The following is a 20,417-nucleotide window of genomic DNA, read 5'->3' as shown; positions in this document are numbered from 1 at the left end:
ATGAATTAATTAATAACTTACTTTAAATAATGGTTTCATTGGATTTTCTATATACCGTTGGAAATTAAATTTAATAGATTGATGAAATTGACAAAATATACCACAATATACCTATATACCGTCGGTACAATTTTGATCTAAAAAATACCGAAAAGTAATAAATACCAGATACGGTCACCATGCCACTAGTGGAAGAAAAAATAGGGTATGGATAATGGGCAACACCAAACATTAAATGCAATGTATGCAAGATGAAATCCACCCCACTTGTCGAATATACCATGAAGACGAAAAGCCGATTATGTCTTCGACACTCAGAAATATACCGAAATATACCTGCTCATATTCAAAATATACCGATGAAAAAAACGAACTTAGCCCTTTTAGCCCCCTTCTATTTAAATAGGTTAAAAAACATAATTGAGGCTGCGGAAAAATACACGGTTTATAAATTCTTGTAAATCCATCCTATTCTTCCACAAAACTTATAAAAAAAGACCACGATATCTAACACCTGGACTGAGCTAAACTTCGTCAGGCTTAAACAATTTCGTGGAGTGTATTTTAATAACCACTGGTCGACAATAGGTTAATCGTTCTCTGTACATGAATCGGAAATCATATTCCTCGATTTTGAGATTCGGTTTAAAATTACTAGTTAGCTAGGGCTCTCAGCCCTGAAAGCATTGTTTTACCCAATTGATGAATCTATTTTCTGCAAGATTAGCAGAATTTAAGGACTCTTATTTATTGGGTTGTTTATAAAACATGGTTTAAACAAAGCTTAAACGTAGATGTGTTTGAAATGCTAGCTTCAATGTTGCTGGTTTCAACTATGAGTGGACATTTTTATACCCGTTTTGCTCAAATTAATGTTGAAATTCTGTTTTCCAGTAATAAGTTTTTCCTAGATTGACATTAATTGACCTATTAATGCAATTGATTTGATTTGTGTGTATGTACATATAGCTTTAAAACAGAGACTCACTGATTTCTGCATGCCTAGAGAATTCGTGTAAAACTATTTAATAAAATATTCTCCCTGTTTTATGGAGATACATTCATTCCAACTGGAGAATTCATGTAGCTGATAATCTGATTGGAACAAACCATGGCTGGGCAGAATCTTTTTCCTTCAGTCTGGCAGCTCTATGATGGGTTCTCGCGCTGCCAGATCGGCGAAACTCCAGCTGTTTATTTGTTGTATTGTTTTTTCCATCGTACTGGACCAATTGGAAGACCGCCGACGGACGCCGCTCAGACCAACGACGCGATCGGCAAAATAACGACGAAATTCCGTGATTTATCTATAATTTCAGCAAACGCGATCGGTTTTTTTTGTGTGGCTGTTGTTGTTGCTGTTGCAACGAGTGAAATGTTTGGTGCAAAGTAAAGGCGCAGACGCAGCCGCCGCTGTCGCCGTCGTTCAATTGTGCAAGTGTTGTGTTTTGTGGTTTTTTTTTTTTTTTGTTAACTGTTAATTGAAAAGAGAGTCTCTCGCGCCGCGATCCACTCTCCACGCACGCGTGTCGAAATTTTCGTGACCCTCTCTCTCTCTCTCTGTCTTGCTCTCTTGTTCTTCGTTTACTGTAATTTACATTGGCGTTCTGTAGCGGGTTCTACGGTTAATCCAATCCCTAACACGTATCCGTCATCTCCTTCCCCACCCACCCACACACACACACAAACCTATGAGTAGATCCGTGTTTGTTTTTGTTTTAATTCGTTGTTTGTGTGTGGTTTGAAAGTGTGTGTGTGTGTGTGTCCTGATGTTTTCTGCAGCCAATGGGAAAATCAAGGTGTGCACTACCCCCTAGAATACCTAGAATACCCCCGTAGTACCCCCGTAATACACCTCGTACCCCCGTGTATGTATGTATGTATGTAGTAAATCCTTGCCCCCTGTCCTGTAGCTGCCTTCGGAGGACACTGCCCTGGTGACTTCCCCACTGCGCTGCCTCTTCAATGGACCCTTTCGCGATCTGCACTTCAATGTGAGCGGCGACCATCGCTTGATACCCGTCCACGATGTGGTCTTCCTCGATGACTTTGAGCGCAACGTCAAGCCGTTGATCTACAGGCCCGTGACGTCAGAGACATCCGGCGGCGGGGTTCTTCTAGCCAGCGAGTCGTCCGAAAAGCCGCCCCCCCACACCTATGCCGCTGCCAACAGGTGAGTCAAAGAGCTGCAGTGCAGCTTGAAGCAACCTTGAACTTGTTTCGATCACTCGAAACCCGTTAGAACCGCCGCAGCCGAGAGGGCCTTGGCTTTCAGATTTCAGCTTTTTCTCTGTCTTCCCACGAGATTCTCTCGCGTTGTGATTCACCGCCTCGATTTGGTACCAAAAATGGATTGCATGCGTCGATGAACATCGGGGGGGACTCGCCAAGCGTTGCTTTTTAATTATGGACAAACTTGGACTACAAATTGTTGAATTATGCGAAATTCGGTAGCCAAAAGTTCACTAAAAATCCACGCAGGGGGATGTACATAAGTAGTGCTGAAATCGATTGAACTGCTTTTAAGATGAAAGAACTGATTGTCAGCTGATTGAACTGCTTGCCTACGGCATCACCTGATAAATGCTTGGCAGCAGCTGATTTGCCTGGGAGCTCCCACCTGTTTCTGGCCTGGCTATAATTTGTCTTGTTTTACGCTCGTTTTCCAGAGATGTTTGCACTTCATGGCTCTCCTCTCCACCGCTAAGATAAGACCATAGTCGCCCCTGCCGTGCGATCTGATGAAACATTATTACCTCCACTACTATCTGAAAAGAAAAGTAAAGAAAAGTTCTCTCAGTTCTCTCAGCTGGTATGCTGGCAAGTTCTTATCAAACAAGCGCCATTCTAGGCCTGTTTATTGACTTGTCTTTTGCTGTTTTAATTGTTGCATTTTACGAGTGTTTTCTGCTTGATTTTTTGTACCTTTTATGGGTGTGTTTACTGCTCGAAGCTACCTCTTTTAACGCTTCCGAGGTGTCATCATGGTTGATGCTGATCTTCAGATAAACAAGCCATCTCTGAAGTAATCTTTATTTTGTTTCCTTGTGGCTCCTCTTCGATTCATCAACAAAATTTAAACTTAAAGAGACTTTAACCGGGGTGCCGTTTATTCTATGAATTCTTCAAAATCCATTTAAATTAAGTTCACAAAACTTGTACATTGCTCACGTTCTGGGTAGATCATCTAGTCCCACGATGATCACCTCCAAAGTAAACAAACGATTGCCACCGAGACAGTACCCAGAAGCATAGTATATCACTAATGAGGAAGACAGTGATTGTCTCTAGCCTCATCTGGAACTTACGGAACGAATTCTTTTGGGTAGTGTCACGTACATCATAGAAATAAAGGCATGCATGGGACTGGTCCTCAGTAATCTTCTGCTCTTCATTCTGGCTTATTTGAAAACGAAACGAATTGGATTCGGATTTGGCTTCTTCTGTCGTTGAAAAGGCTTCCTAAAATTCTCTGTAATATAAAACCTTTGTCGAAATCTTCAGGTAAAAAAAACCTATCAATCGTTTTGAAAATTGAAGATCCCTGCCCCCAAAGTCCACAAATCGTTGAAAGTACCAAAAAAATGCCTGAAAGAAAGCCCCATTTATCAAATCATGCCATCATATAATTTCTATGCAAATTTCTCATGTTTTTTCGCTCGCTGCTTCCGCATTTGTTTTGAGTTTTTGTTTTGTTTCTGTTTGTGCGTGTATTTCTTGTGTATTTGAAGGTTGTGTCTGTTTTTGATTTTTGGTTGAACGGAGCTTTGATTCGATTCGCTTCGGTTCGGCTGTCTTCTGTCTGCACGTGGCAGCGGCGTCTCGCTTTATTGCCTCACTGTCCTCGTTGCCGGCAAAAGTGAGTATGTGTCGCCCTTGGCATTGACCGGCCGTCGTCTGGTTGCTCGTTCATTCGTCTTCGTCGCATAATTAAAGCCGGTTGCCAGTGCAACGACTTCAATTAATGTGCAACACCATAATTGGCAGAGTGACCTCCTGCGGACCCATCGGACAATACCCATCGCAGTGGAGTAATTATATTTTCGCTAGCACCCCAATTAAACGCTTAAATCAGTTCTGTACAGAGGTCAGAAGGGTGGCCAGCAGCAGCAACATTGTACAACCAATCTTTGTCGAAGGGATTGTAGAAGTAGTCTTTGAACTCGGCTGAACTTTCAGCCAGAAGACGCTTCCGTGTGGCAACGCCGCGACCTGGAGCAACCAACTTCACGCCGCTCGTGACAGTGCTGCCAGATGGCTGCGATTGCGGAAAAGTGCGGACCGCCGGCAACCTCTTTGAGCTTTCGAATTGGAAATGTTGTGGCGGTGCTGTTTTTGCAAATATACAGCTATAATGAGTTGAATGATGGGCTTTTGTGGCCAGGTTTGGGTCTACCATCATCAGCATCAACAACAACATCAGGGGGAAGCAATTGCAGAGCCTCAGCGGCATTGAAATGGCTCATTAAATCGGACTCGTTGCGGTCCTAACTCATTTGCATTTTTATGGTTCGACTGGCGCTCGATGGGGGAGGAGCACCGGAAGCACTGCCAAAGCAAAAAAACAGATAATAATTGTTAAATATTTTGTTGTTGAATATCACGCGAGTGCAAGTATTCCAAGCCAAACCCCCAATCGATTGGGCATTGCAGAATCAAATCAATGCAATTGTTTCAAATGTTTGCGTTTTCTTTGGGTGCAGAAAGTCGGGGAGCAGCACGTGTGGAAGGGCTTCCTTCCTATCGCCACAATGTCGGCCCCGAAAATCGCTGACCCATTTTATGTCTAGGGCTACGCTTACGGGTGTAGTAGTCGTCTTACGGACAAAAGAGAAACAAAGCGGACGGCAGGGAAGAGACACAGAAGAGTCTTTGAGTGACAGTCCAGCTCTGGCTCTTCTTGTTGTATACCCTGCAGAGTGTGTGCTCCTACCGCTACTGCTAAGCCACACTGGGAAAAAGAGCGCCTGAGAGACAGAGAGGAGGCTTGTGGAGGGTATCTCTCAGTCGTATACCCTGCTGAACTATCTTTGTATCTGCTACCTGCACCTCGGCTCGGTTATCTAATTGAATTAGCCCGGACAGAGCCGCCGTCCGCTTGGGGACGCGTCTAAGGTCTCGCGATGTGAAGCCCCTGAAAGTCGCACCACGGCGGCCGTTCTCCGTTTTCCGTTTCATCCGTCGATTGCGATTTTTCAGTGCGTTCGTTGCAAGTCTATGCGTAAGTCGAAAGTCGAAACACAAGTCCCCATAAACAATTAGTTTATTAAAAAAACATTCTTACAAAGTATCCAGAGTGGGTGTTTTTGTTGTTGTGTTGTGAAGACTGATTTAAACAAAGGATTTGTGCAAAGGAATACGAGAAAGTTTTGATAAAATGCCAGAGCGAAGGGTCAGTCAGCGCGATGTCGATGAGATTGAGATCGAGAGCGATGAGGAGGAGGAGAATCTTGAGCAGGGCGTCGGTCTGTCCGTTCAATCCACACGCAATCGACGTCACTCCCCGCCGCCCATGTCACGGGGCGGTCGTCGTATTGCTGGCAAAATCCCCAACGGTAACCAGAATGAACGGACCCCCGATCGCGTGCATGACGACGACGAGGATGCTATCTTTGAAGACCATGGAGAAGAGAATGATGACGATGAGGTGGATGAAGGCGATATCGAGTTGCTGGACTAGTGAGTACATGACGATTGATCACCGATTGCCTTTCCTGGAAACTATTTTCTATAATTGAAAGAAGTTTGTCCCTTCGATGACTCACTTTTTGTCCACTTTCTGGCTAGCTGTGGCTTCTGCTGTGCTCAAATTTCACCTTAAACTGATTCGAAATTTTGTTCCTATTTTTGACTATCATTTGATGTTCTATCGAGCCACATTTGATGGGAATTTCAAAGATAGTTTGAGGCCCAAAATGAGGTTCAAACAAGGGAGATTTGTTGTAGAACTCCAGCCGTTCTTCCAGCCTACTTTCTGGCTCTTGGGAAGGACTGCACCTGGCTTAAATACGAGTCTGTAGGCCCCAGGAATTTTTTTTTTTTTGGGTGGGGATTCTGCAGTCTCCTTCCATCAGGCAATGGCTCTGACACTCGGCCATGTCCTGGACTGTTGGGCGCTTAATTAAAATTAATGAAGTATCCTTGATGGAGGCGCCAGCCATCACCTGAATCAGTCGTCGACTGGAGCGTGGAGCGTGTAAATATTTACAAATTTCGGGTTAATTGTGCAGAAAACAGAAGCCTCCCGTTGCACTCACAGGCTCCGCGAACCCCTTGTCTGTGTCTCAATTACCATCGAAGGATATTAATCACTTGGGATTTTTGTGGCGAATGCAAATGCAAGTCGACCTCCAAAGGCGGTGATAACAAATGAAATATGAATAAACATTTATGCAGAAGGACCCAAAAAGATACACCGCCACAGGAGGCATGCCACACACAAACACAAAATGGCGGCGAAGCCACTGATGGCCCTCCATGCCGCACAGAACAGCTTTAATGCATGTGTGGTGGAGGCAGGAAGCAGGATGCAGGATGCAGCGCTCAAGGGGGATTTCGTGGCATGTGGGGGGGTGGGGGGGTGCCGAAAAAGCAGCAGGACAGCGACAGCGACAGCTACAGCTACAGCAAAATACTAAAGAAATTTCCACTAAGCTGCGTAGAAATTCGGAGCTTTGAAAATGGTTTAAAAAATTGCCCTTGCCCCCCCAAGGATACGCTTTAAAAAGTGTTGCGGAAAGCATACTTCATAAATGAGCAAAAGTATCTCAGATGCGTGCAGAGTATTTTCATAGTTTCGTCTCTCGTCCCATCTCTCGAGGGTATCCTGTGCATCCGGCGCGGGGTGTGGAAGCGTGCTTTTATTGCTGCCTCGCCGGTTTTTTTTTTTTTCGTAGCTCTGAGGCATACTCCTGCCGAGTCTTCTAGCAGTGCCACTGCCATGGCCACACGTTGTACATTTTACGGGATTTTACGGGGGTTTTTTTTTCCCGGGGAATCGGTGGGCGGGGGAGCCTGCGAAAATATTTGATGCTTGCAGCGCTTCGCTTTGGCCGCATCTCGACGATGTTGCAAAAGGTTGCTGCAAAGCTGTTATGCTTATTATACGCGCCCCTTTCGGAGACCACCCCCCTCCCGTGCCCTCCTAGGGGGGGGGGGGAGGAGGGGGGAAACTCCTGCACATGCGAGCGAGCCACATTTCAAGTGAAATTGCCCAAAAGCACGGAAAACGGTAGAATACAACAAAAATACGCACGCATATGCATGGTATGGTGACAGAAGCTCCGTGTACCCTGTAATCGGTTGTGGCTTGGGTCTGTATTGCACACCATTCCATTCCCGTTCCGATACTTCGTTCGGTATGTCTTGGACACTCGCCGATCGATACATCATGCGATCCTCCTCGATACCACTCTCGATACCAATTTAGATACCAATTTCGATACCACTTTTGATACCACTTTCGATGCCACTGTCGATACCACTTTCGATACCACCCTCGATACCATTTTTGATATCAATTTCGATACCACTTTTGATACCACTTTTGATACCACTTTCGATGCCACTGTCGATACCACTTTCGATACCAATTTTGATAACACTTTCAATAGCACTGTCGATATCACTATCACTATACCACTATCCATACCAGTATTGATACCACTATCGATACCACTTTCCATACCACTTGCGATACCATATATGTGACTTATTTTCGTTGCCATGATTTCAACATTTTTCGCTACACATTCTATAATTTTATTCCGATAAATTATCGATGACTTCTTCGAAATCATATATCAATACTTTTTTCGATACAGCTTAAGATGAATTATCGAAACCAAACCGATAACTTGGTCGATAAAGTGTTCGATAAGCTCTTCGATACCCTATCTGTGGATACATTTTCGATAAATTTTTCGAAGAATTATCTTAATTAATCCGGTAACTTGGTCGATAAAGTGTTCGATAACCTCTTCGTTATCCCCCACCTCTTCTCTTGGATATCACATTTCGATACCTCATTCGATTCCTTGTTCGATATATTTTTAGGTAAATTATCTAAATTAAACCAATAAGTTGGTCGATAAAGTGTTCGATAACCTCGTCGATATCCCATCTGTGGATATCACATTTCGATACCTCGTTCGATACAGTTTTAGATAAATTAAACGAATTAAACCGATAACTTGGTCGATAAATAGTTCGATAACTGTTCTGATACTTATCCCTAGCCATTTTATACCCCAATTCGATGCTCTCTCCCGATAATACCCCCCTTATGCCCCCTCTCTCGCTCTCAAAACCCTTATCGATAGCTCTACATCGACATCTCTCTAGATATTGCTTTTCGATAACCATAAAACCCCTCTTCTACCCCTTCGGGTTGGTGCACACACATCCTTAAATTTGTCCAAATATTTCGAAATTTAAAATTGAGAATCTCCAGCGGGATTGTGCGATGGCTGCCTCTTTTCTTATACCCCAATTGAAGTGCTTTTTCGGTGCCAGGGTATTCATATTTCGCGTTTTGTGTGTGGCGTGTGTGGCCCCATGTTTTTGCTGTGCCAGAGGGGCGCCCACGCCGGGTGGGGGCGGCCTTCAGTGGTCGGAGGAGGGGAGGCTGCTGCATTTGCGTTTGAGCGCTGCCTTCGGGCTGGACACTGCCGTGCATATGTGGAGGGGGTGTGGAGCGTGTGGCAGGAGGGAGCGCGTGTCCTGTTGCCGGAAAAAGGATTCAGAAATTCTATTATGCCCCATGCCACATCCTCCAGGCATCTGCCGCCTGCCGCCTGCCTCTTGCCGCCTGCTGCTGTTGAGGCTTTTGATGCATATGCGGTTTTCTATTCGATTTGCTTGGACGCCGATTCGGTTACGCTTTTTTATACTTCTTTATTCTTTAAAGAAGCCTTTCTTTCTTTCCATCGATTTTTCTTGCTTTCGCTTTCGCTTTCGCTTTTCTTTGTATTTATTTTTTTTTTTTCGTTTATATTTTGTTGTGATTTTTCACATTTTAATCCTCTTTAAACAGGACGCTTATTGTCGGGCAAAAGCAAATATTTCTCCATAAACATCTATAGACAGTGCGTGGCAAAAGTATGCGCGCAAAAAAGGAAAAAAAAATACGTTTCTCTGTATATCTTTTTTTTTATTGAAGAACCATAAAATATTTATTCATGGATCTCAGATCTTTCTCTCTCTTTTTTTTTTTGGCATTCTGAAACGCACTGTACTGTGCCCCAAAGACCCTTCCGTTTCCTGTCTACTTTAATATTGATTTTCTCCATTTTATTCTTGCCTTCACTTAAACGGCTTTTCTTTTATATTCTTTTTGTTCCTTCTCGTTTCAGTGATACGTGAGTACAACCCGAAATTTGTCTGAAACCCCACGAAACAAAAGACGCTGCGTGGCTGCCACACCGAGTGTGTGGCACGCTTACAAAGCCACCACAAAACATGTGGCGGGCGGGCACATTCCGTCAGGTATTTACTTTTCCTTCATTTCGTGGGCATCTGAATGCAGTTCCCCTTTTGTTTATTGTGCGGCGAAACATAATTAAACATTTGATTAAATAATACAAATAGCCAAAGCCTTTGAATGCGACACAAATCGAGCCGAAAATGTTGTGCAAATATATTGAAAATGTTTCAAGAATAATGGTTGGTATATTATATGCATATTCTTTGTATTTATATTTTATTTTAAGGTTTAAATTGTTGTCTTTCAGTGGAGTTTTTGATGATTCCAATTCTATTTAAGACTTTAGCTTTTAGAGATGCCATCTGTGGCTTTCTATCGAAATTTCAGGGCAGGAAACGAGCTCTAGAAATACATTTCTCATTCGAAATGTGTAAAGAATAGAGATCACAGCTCTAAAATACAGAATATGTATAGAAGATCATCTTTATGCGTATGAAAAGAGATGCCATCTGGTGGTTAAGCGTTGCCACTTCGATTGTATCGATTGCTTTGACTGCTTCGATTGCTTCGACTGCTTCGATTACTTTGATTGCTTCGATTGTCAGGGATTATCATTCATTAAACATTGCTCATGCTCCTGCTTCTCATCCCCTGATGTGACAGCTGGTTTTGTCTACAAGTAAACGTATTTGCAACAATCAGGGGCATGGCACGTTTAAGACAAAAAGAAGACAAATGACAACAGGGAGACCCTCGAAAGGGGAGTGTTCTCTGTTGCCATCAATAATTACAGCTACTCGAATGCCACTCCCCCCCCCTGCTCAGTCGCTTGTACAACACTCAGGTTTTGCTACACGTTTTTCTAGGGAACTTTCCCCCACGGGTCCCTTGGCGGAGCGTTACGTGTCTTTGCCGAAAGCTAAATCTGGTTTGGGGAATCTTTCGCAGAAAAAAAAAGGGAAAACGGATAAGGGCAACAATGGAAGAATGTAAAAATACTTACAAGAACGAGTATATTGGAAATGAAATGTGATATGAATGTTATACAATGTGGCACACACACACACACAGACACACAGGCACACACAGACACACACACACACAGATACAGACACAGAATGAATCCAATCCATGCGAAGCAAATCGAATCGAATCGGATCCATAAGAGCAGTTGATTTTACGAGCCTTAAGCATGACACTGAAATTAACTGCGAGGACGAATGCATACGCAGATTTTTATGACAGACCGCCACCAAAAAGAGAGTGGCAATCCGCAATCCGCAATCCGCAATCCACGTGGAAGTGTGGAATGGAGCGGAATTTCCGCTGCGAGGCAGAGGAGATGCACTCGGTACTCGGTTATCCCCAATGTGTGTGTGTGTGTGTGTGTGTGTGTGTGTGTGTGTGGGGCCTCCAATCAACTCCCCCATTCTTACCAGTTTTACGAGCATTTGTTTGCTCAGTCCAAAACGAGTATGAGTGCATCAATGATGGATGTCGATGGTCGATTGGCCCAAATGACAGGATATAACTTCAAATTGTTGAATAATAAACGCAAAACTATGGCACAAATGATTTTGAAGCGTTTTTGGTGCAAATTCAGTTCCGATTTATTATCGATAACATTATTGGCAAATCTAGACCACTAACCGAATACATTTCACGTGTAGATCAAAGGTACATACCGAAAGGATAGACTCTCGAGTAAAATAAATCGATATTTCAATCGATTTTCCTTCGATTTTTAATCGATTTCGAATTGTTTCCCTAACAACAAACCAAAAACTTATGAACGATATGTAGCTAATACTTTATTATCTTTATTTATCGATTATTAATCGGTATGGCTCGATATTTTGTTTACCGAAGATTTATTATCGATAAATACACTTTTTAATGCAATTTAAACGTCACCGAATATTAAAGGATATTTTTGACAACTTTTCAACCCAGTCATAGCCGTTAAATCGATACTTTAGTCAATCGTTGTTCGATTATTAGTCGATAGACCTTTTGGGTTCACTAATCCTGTCGCTTTCTTCACTGAACTGCAGGTAAGCCCCTCCTTTCTACAGGGTATTCGAGCAGCTCCAGCTTTGAATGCCTTGACCATTTACTAGTCATGAAGTTCCGGCCTCAACGTGGACCGTGGACCCTGGCAAAAGGCAATCAAAATCTAACCTCAGGGTTTTCGGGTGGGGGTGGGCGGGGTAGGCGTGGCATATTGCAGCTTCTGTGTGTCAACAGGTTTCGGTGTGGGCCCGTCGACTGCATCGCTGATTTCATTCGCTCTTTGGCCCTGGACCTTTGTCTCTCCTTCCTTTAATTTTTCCTCTAATTGACAAATGGATTTTGAGGTCCAGCAAAGAGCAGGGTATGAATGTGGTGTTCATAAATATGCTGATACGCTGTGCTCTCGAAATGATATGAAAATTGGGATTGAGCTCCCTACTGCCGCCCTGTAAATGTCCTTCGGGGGCTTGTAAATCTCCACTCGACTCCACTCGCCTGCTGTTGCTGCTTCCGCCTGTCTGTCTTTGCTGTCTTTGCTGTCTGTCTGTCTGTCTGTCTCTCTGTTTGGCATTAATAATGTAAACGTTTTAATATTTAATATTACGCATACGACATGTTGCGCCATTTCTTTTTTTAAGCTTCTTAACATTTCTCTGACATTTAAATGAATTTTCAATAATTTCGTTGTCGGCTTTTCGGGGCCTTTCGGGGGGCGCTTCTGGCCACCGAATAGAGTTGTTGTTGCATGCCACCAACAAGCACTTAACGCCTAGAAAGAAGGACCCTCGTCTACCCACTTCCGCATCCACAGGAGGTCCCCCCTCCCCCCCCCAAAAAAAACGTTATGGTGTGATGTTGGCGCCAAAAAAAAAAAACCTACTCCCTGAAAATGCCATTTGTGCAAATCTAATAAACAGCGAACCGCATTAAATTTGACACTGAGGTGTGGGATGAATGGATGAATGGATGGATGGAAGGATGGCTGGATGGATGCTCACTCGTATACGCGGTTGGGGAGACGTGTACACTTTTGAGGGTAGCAGCGCTACAATGGCGATACTTTCATTATAGTCGCCGCACAAAGGGAATCCGCCGTTGAGCGGTTGAACAAATCGCTTGGGGCACTCGTTTTTTCTTTTTTTTGGTTGAATAAAATGTCTATTTGATTAAAGGATTAACCGATTGAAGCGATTTGGAATGGTTGGATAATGAAAAGATTCATAACCTAAGTATAACCGATTCAGAAGTGATTCAGAAGGGAAATTCAATCGATTTACAACGGGTTGATAATGAAAAGATTCATAGCCGATGAGTAACCGATTCAGAAGTGATTCTTAATCGATTCAAAACGCGTTGATAATGAAAGGAATCATAGCCGATGAGTAACCAATGCATAACCGATGAATAACCGATGAATAACCGATGAATAACCGATGAATAACCGATGAATAACCGATGAATAACCGATTCAGAAGTGATTCTTAATCGATTTAAAACGTGTTGATATTGAATAGATTAGTAACCGATTCAAATCTGTTGCATAAACGAATCAGAACCGATTCAGAACGTGTTGGTATTGAAAATAACCTTTTCATAACTGATTCTAAGTATATTGATTTGGAAGAAAAGTATATTAAAGGGATTCAAACCCGATTCATAACCGATTCATTATCGCTTCGTTCCCAACTCATATTTGCGGCAAAAATTTTTATTTTTAAATAGTAAATAATAAAAATTCTCAGAAAAAATGATGATAATTAAACAAAAAATACAAATTTAAAAAAAATTATTAATTAATGTCGACGAATTTGGAGGGGATTATTTTTGGCTCAATTATCTGTCCAGGTTTCTAGGGTAGCTTTAATTTGATTTGTTGTTATTGCTTTTTGAACAGTTTATCAATTAATCGATAACGATTAACCAAACATCGATTTATAATCGACTGCATTTTGCGCTCGCTCTGTCTTTTATTTGAACAGTAAATAAATATAAATTCGGCATAAATACGATATATTATCGGTTTATAATAAAGGAAGGCTACCCTTTTTCCACAATTTCCCAAATTTTTCTCCTGCGATTTATCGGCCAAAGGATGCTTTCGTTTTCTTATTTTTTTTTTTTTGTCAAATTAACATATCGCACAGCCGTCGCAGCGTCGTCCTTGCCTCGTCGTTTTGCTCGACTTGCCACTTTGAGGGGCGCGCAACCTTATGTGTCTGTGTGTGTGCGGGGCATGGGGCATGGGGCATGAAACCTAGGCCTATGGGCCATTGACTGGCTGTCGCAGTGAGGCCTGCAGTCAAGTCCTTTTTGTTTGTTTTTGTGAGCCCGAGCTTCACGGTTCATGGCAGAACCTTAAGGAAGAATTAACCTTGTAAATAAACACTCAACCGCAGGGGCTAGGGTCAGGGCCAGGCGAGGCCAGAAAGCCCCTTACAGGGGTGTTCCGATGATCTTCATCGCCATCATTGGTATCATCGGTATTCTCGCTGTAAAAGACTTCGCCGGGAGACGACTCGTTACCTTCTTGTGACTCCACCTCGCCCTCCGACTCAACCACAACCATCCCACAGACCCCAGCCATGCCGAAGGTGATCGTCTGTGGACCATGGGATCCATGGGATGTAGAACCATTGAGAGCTGGTGGTTCTCCTACATCGTTGCCTTTTTGTTTGAGTTTCTCTCTCCCAGTGCATCTGCTGCTTCTTGCAACAATCTGGCAACGTTTTTAAGGGCCAAAAAAGAATGTCAACCAACGGTTTTTACACTGCTCCTTCAATCAGGCACTCCTTAACCCTTTTTCTCTTTCTCTCTATCTCTATCTCTCTCTTTGTCTCTGTCCCTGTGTTTTTCTCTCCTCTTTTTCCGGGGATCTTTCTCTTCATTCAAATGATTCATTGTATGCCATGAATGCAGGTAGTGTTTTCCCTTCGATGTTTGTTTTTTGTTTATGTTTGTACCCAGTCTCAGGGTGTATTTTGTACCCCGCAAAAGTAGTGTGCGAAAGGGATGTGTATTTCCCTCCGCTCTCATTGCACAGGGTATCCTTTAGTCTTTAGTCGTGTACGAGTATCAACCCTTCCCTCATTTCGTATTAGTTTTGATTTGTTACATTGGTTTTTGTTGCTCGCCGGCACTGTTCCTGCTGGTAGAGTGGCAGGACAATAAAAACCATTTCATTTGAATAATGTGAAAACATTTTGTGAGGACGACACACCCCCACCAGCACCTCACAGCCAACCACTGCCATTGTCCTGAATTTCCCATAGTTTTTGTTCTGGGTTTTTGCCTTTTAAACTGCTCTCCAACTGGCATGCCTTTGTCTGCAGACAGACACACAATCGCATCTTATAGACAAGGCACTGGGGCCATTGATTGCCAATTGATGGACAGATGAAGGGCAAAGGCGCAAAAATGATTGAATTTTCGGCCGTTAGCTGCACGAATTATTGAGAGACCATGCCATGCACACATGCTATCGATAATATTATCGATTATCCATTGATTTTTCTGTATATTACTCATAAATATAATCCAAAATGGAAAATATCTATATAAATTGTCGATAAGTTTTATCTATGATCGATTATTAACCGATAACTCGATCGATATATTACCCTTTTGGCCTTATATATCGATATTTATCGATGAATTTCGATTATTTAATGCAATTTTGAATGCTTTCATGTTTCTGTGTGTCTCGTATAAATATGCCCAGAAAATGCAGCAAATATTATCGATTATAGCCCATATATATCGATCTTTGCCGATAAATTTTGATTATTATTAGAAAATGTTCAAAATATATCGAAAATGGCAAATATTTACTAGATGGTAAAACCTTTTCTCATTATATTCCATTAATAATACAAAATTACTAGAATAGGTATAATATTGAATTTATTTAATTGCAATTCTTTGAGCGTTTTTCCCGCGAAGCAGAAGCAACTTTAATCGGCGTCCGATGGGAGAGGCAGCTGGTGGGATTTTCCAATATATGTATGATCCAAAATGAAATCCCCCGACCAAAAAAATCAACCGCCCAAGCCCCTAATTATGGGCACTTTTCCTTGTGCTGTTCGTGTGGCAAAAATGAAGAATCGCTGACTTTCGGATGGCAAAAGGACATTCAATCATTGATTGTAGGGCGGAACTTTTTCGCCTAAAAGTGTGCCACATTGTCCGTGTCGGAGAGATTATTGCTATTTGGAGCATTTACCCGACGTGGCGCGACGCGACAGACACGGAGGAGGACCCGGCTATACCGTACACGTATAAATTAATAATTTTTTATTCAGGAGAGTCCGTCCCCTGGCTCTCTATCTGCCTCATTCGGTGGCACATATAATTGCCCCAATGGAAAACATGTTTGTGGGCCACTCGCCACAAGAACGTCTTCATATTTGATTAGATTAGTGACTAATCAGCAGGCGCGTTTCGGTTTCTCGATTCTCGATTAGTGGCCTGCAATTAATTGAGAAGTTCTCAAGGGTTTAATCATCGGCGTTGATTGATTTAAATGGTTTGTGCGGCATTCCTACACACGATCTATGGCCTATGGAGCTATGGCTATTGGCAAACCGATAGAAATTATTATCGATAATTGTTTAGAAAGCGATAATTTTATGTATTTTTGTACTTAATTCGATTATAATTCCTATAGATGAATCTATCGAAAATACAATACCATAAATATTCACATTCAAAAATAGTTTGTGTCGATTATTTTTCGATGATTATTTCCTTTCCAATAGGCACTGCCTTTTCGTTCATTATTTGCAGTTAAGACCTAAATTTTATCTCAACTTTTGATCTCGACTAATAGCTAAAACCATGGCTGATAAAGTGTACGCAAATCCGTTTAACCGAATCGTTCAAGAGCAACCCAAGGTCTTTAGTACAGCCGTAGATGATTTCTCCATTATCGCAGATCGGGAGTTTGTGCGGAGGATGCATCAGAGGGTCCTTAAGTGCTCCACGAAGTGCTGTAACAACACCAATGACAGTGCCTTAGCTGTGGAACTCTGCGTTGATCGTCACTTGCCCAGGCCATTGCCAGCGGAGACTGACATCAAAGGGACTCTAACAAAGTTCATGATTCCCATAGTCGACTGCATGTTCCAGTGTCGCTACACAGAGAGCTCTTCCATGGCTTGTGCGGTTAACTGTATGAAGGAAGTGCCGCAATTGATAGAGGACATGTTTGGCGGAGAGAAAAAATTAAAGGGGAAGCATAACTAAATCCATTTGTACACCCATCAAATAAACAATCTTGTGAGGCGAGCACAAAGTACCAAAATGGGGGTTTCGAACACTGAAATATGGAAATTACATCTCTGAAATGTCCTTGAAAGTACCGTTTCTTAGTGCAAGCTTCTGGCTTTCTTCTTTCTCTGAAAAAGGACCTCTCTTCTGATTTTTTGTGAGGTATTTTTGCATAAAAGTTTCTGAATGAAAGTCCAGCATATCAGGGTATCGATATTTATCGATATTGCATCCCCCAAATGTTCGGCAATGCAACCCGATGGAGAAGCAACAGATTATGATATAAATCTGAGCCTTAGGCAATGAAAAGCCCTTTTTTCGCACATTTCATGGTATCGATAATTATCGATTAAACCCATGCTTTTTGTTGGCAACTGTACTTTAGAGCAATGCACAGCATCGGGAACGCAGCAAATGATTTGCCTGGAAGCAGAGACGACGCCAGCAACCAGTAGCGCTTGCAGCTCTCCCACGCCGCCCCCGTGCGCCGTCTCCTCCGTAATGTGCCAACTGTTGAGTTTCCTTCCGCTTCCGACGGACGCCGACAGAGGCCTGGCAGAGAGTGGGACAGCGTCAGCCAGAGAGTCGCCAGCGAGAGCGAGATGGGCGCGTGGGCGAGTGGATGAGGGAGAGAGACGGCGAGACGGAGAGAAGCCTGCCTGATATGGCCTTTTAGCCATAATCTATCTCCCTCTCTGTCGCGCCCACCCACGCCGCCTATGGCCGCCTCTCTCGTTCTCAGCGCCCGGCCGGCAGGCCTGCCTGCCTGCCTGCCTGCTTACAGGTGTTTATCGTGTGGCCCTCGTGTGTGCGCCACTCGGCTCCTAAACCCGAAGAGGTGGCTGGCGGCCTTCTCTCGACTGTCGACTGTCGGCTGTCGGTTGTCGGCTGTTGGCTTTCGGGTCCGTGGGTCGGTGGGTCGCGTCGCCTCTCGCCGGCGCGTGTGCTTGTGTGTGGGATTGCGCCGTTATATTCCTGGCGTCGCTGCGCTTTGGCCTCAGTTTCATTTGAACAGTGGACAAGGCGCGTTGTGCCGCCAGCAGCGAACAAAAAGAAACACTGAGACTCAACTCCAAAACTCAACTCAAACCAGAACCGAAAAACTCAACAAAAACCGACACGGAACCGAACTCTCTCTCGCTTCACCATCCCACACACACACACCCACACACACACACGCACGATTGCATCCTCGATTGCGCATATAACTTCATTCCCGACTATCCTTCTTGACAGACATCGAAACGCTCTGAACAACTCAACATCAAAATTTCAAAAACCTCAAAACAAAAGTTTTTCAAACTAATTTCAAACATTTTCAATCAAGCATTTTTTTTTTTGGTTTCTGTGAGTGTTTGTGCTTCAAAAATCTTTCAAAAATCCAAACTTAACTTCTCAATTGGCAAACAAAAATTCTAATTAAAATTGAAAACTCCACGAACCATAGGAAAAAAAAACAAAACAAACAAAAAAGTATTTTCAAAAATAACTAGAAAATATTGAAATATCTGTAAGCTTAAGTTTGGTTTTTCTTGGCTTTACGTTTATGCTTCTGTTGTTTTCGTTTTGTGTTTCCTGTGAAAACTAATTCGATTCTTTCACGTACAAACATGTGCACAAAATTTTCGCTGGATTCGAACGACTAGAAAGTGCGTTGCGTCCGTTAGAAATTTCGGATTCAAAAACAGGTAAATATTTGAATCTTTAATTTTGGAATATTTCCCACAAACTTGAACTCTAAATTCTTGACCAAATTCGTGAGAGTGTTGTGTGAATCGTGTGTGTGTGTTTTTTGGGTTCGAAAACAAAGAGTTTTCAAAAAAAGATGGTTTCCGAATAGATGAAAAATGGTATTGAATATTTTAGATAATGAAAGTTGGTGCAAGAAACAATTTCAAAATGCACTTTTGCTAGTATTTTTGAAAATTTGGAAAGAAAAACTTGAAGAAAATTTGAAATCTACAATTAAAATTCAAAGTTTTAGTTTTTTAATACTGAAAAATATAATAAAACATGCTAAGAATTAGAAAAAAACTTTCAAAATTTTAAATATTTATTTTTTTAAGTTGAGAACTAGGATAGGATAATAGGCTTTCAGTTGGAAAATATTACCAAAAAGTGGTAATAAATTTTAAACCCATTAAAATTGAGAATATTTAAATGACTCTTTTGTAAAATCAAACAATATCCGTAAGTATATCCGCATGTATATTGCTCTTAAATATTATTGAATATTTTTCTGGAGTCTCCCTGTTTTTACATATTACTCGATAGTTTTTTCTTTTGCGCTTGAAAGATGTTCATTTCCATTAAACTTTTTTGTTTTTCTGTGAAGGGAAATTTTTGGCTAAAGGAAAAAGAAGAACCGCTTGTTAAGCTCCGCCATTTCCGTTGGCATTTCCACCGATTTCCGACTCCGACCTCGGATGAATAGAGTGGTGGAAAAACTGCATGCAACAAGAGCCACTCTGTTTGTGGCTAAGGATCTCCGCTGCTCTCCTCTGGCGGCATGTGGTGGCCAGCCTCGTTAACCAAACTTGTTGCCACATTCCCGCACACACACACATATGAGGGGGCAGGCAGCATCCTCCGCCGTTCTGGTCCGTTCCGTACGTGTCCTTTTGCTAATCGCTGCGTTTAAGGAACTGCACGATGGCGTCTCCCCACTAGCTGCAGCGCTAGTTTTGGCGCGTGACCAGCGGACCTTTCCGCAAACGGAGGTCAAAAAAAATTCTTTGATTTTTCTCCGAAGCAGCAACAGGAAAAACGCAATAGCGGTGTCGTATACGTGATATTCCTGTTTCTGTTTCAAGGCCAACCTTGAAGCAGATGCAAATGCCAAGGCCCAAAAAAAAAAACAAAAAAAAAATGGTTGCAATTTGGAAAATGGAAATCTATGAAAATAATATTTATTCCCTGTCGTTGGCTAATTTAATTGCAATTTTATTTTAATTGGGCTTCAATTTAATTGCCTGAAATTGACAGCCATTACGGTAAAAGAATTTTTTTTTGTTTTTGTCAGTTTGTCACTTAATTAAAATTAATTTTTGGAAACCGATTTTATTTCAATGGAATTTCAATCGAAATATTTGCTGAGGACTTAATGAATTTGTCCTGTTTATTGGGGGATTTATTGGCAGAAAAGCGTGGGCTTTAAAGGGTTTTTGTAGGGGAAACGGAATTTGAAAGATTTTTGGAAAAAGTTCTACATTTTCAATAGATATTAAAAACTTTAGAAAACTTTCTCTAGAGTTCTCGTTCGTTTGAGGTCTCTGTCGATGGAGTTTTCATTCGTTAGAGTTAGGTTTTGTTAGAGGATTCTCTAGTTAGGCTACTTTCTCGCTAGAATACTCTCTCGTTAGAGCTCTATCTCTCTGTTTAGAGCTCTCTCTTTCTCGTTAGAGATCTATCTCTCTACATAGAGCTCTCCCTCTCTCGCTAGAGATCTATATCTTTCGTTAGAGCACTATCTCTCTCCTTAGAGCTCTATCTCTCTCGTTAGAGCTCTATCTCACCCCTTAGAGCTCTATCTCTCTTGCAGAGCTCTATCTCTCTTGCAGGACTCTATCTCTCTCGTTAGAGTACTCTCTCGCTAGAGTAGTCTCCTTCCTTAGAGTACTCTATCGTTAGAGTACTTTCTCTCGTTAGAGTACTCTTTCTCGTTAGAATACTCTTCCTCGTTAGAGTACTCTCTCGTTGCACTCCCCTTCCTCAG

General features: G+C 42.3%; 1 protein-coding gene and 1 long non-coding RNA gene across 5 annotated transcripts in view; one reads left to right on the top strand and one right to left on the bottom strand.

Moving 5' to 3' along the window:
* The first annotated feature begins 1,183 nt into the window (after positions 1–1,183).
* The window catches only part of rdgA (retinal degeneration A), a 118,619-nt gene continuing 99,385 nt past the window's right edge, over positions 1,184–20,417 (top strand). For 2 of the 4 annotated variants that reach the window (XM_015186387.2, XM_015186386.2), the window contains exons 1-3: positions 1,184–1,799; positions 1,914–2,173; positions 9,354–9,359. In XM_015186387.2, the coding sequence (XP_015041873.1) occupies positions 1,770–1,799; positions 1,914–2,173; positions 9,354–9,359 (296 nt within the window). In that variant the 5' untranslated portion in view covers positions 1,184–1,769. Of the gene's footprint in view, positions 1,800–1,913; positions 2,174–5,192; positions 5,680–9,353; positions 9,360–20,417 lie in introns of those variants that run through there. The other 2 variants (XM_002134241.3, XM_015186383.2) reach the window with 1 other exon arrangement.
* On the bottom strand, positions 5,246–5,913 carry LOC117184801 (uncharacterized). The gene is made up of 2 exons (XR_004470277.1): positions 5,766–5,913; positions 5,246–5,721 (listed from the first exon to the last, which is right to left on the bottom strand). It is a non-coding gene; the product is annotated as an uncharacterized lncRNA (long non-coding RNA).

Source organism: Drosophila pseudoobscura, chromosome X (assembly GCF_009870125.1).
Source record: "Drosophila pseudoobscura strain MV-25-SWS-2005 chromosome X, UCI_Dpse_MV25, whole genome shotgun sequence".
NCBI classification, from domain to species: domain Eukaryota; kingdom Metazoa; phylum Arthropoda; class Insecta; order Diptera; family Drosophilidae; genus Drosophila; species Drosophila pseudoobscura.
This window is presented reverse-complemented; position numbering and strand designations above follow the sequence as displayed.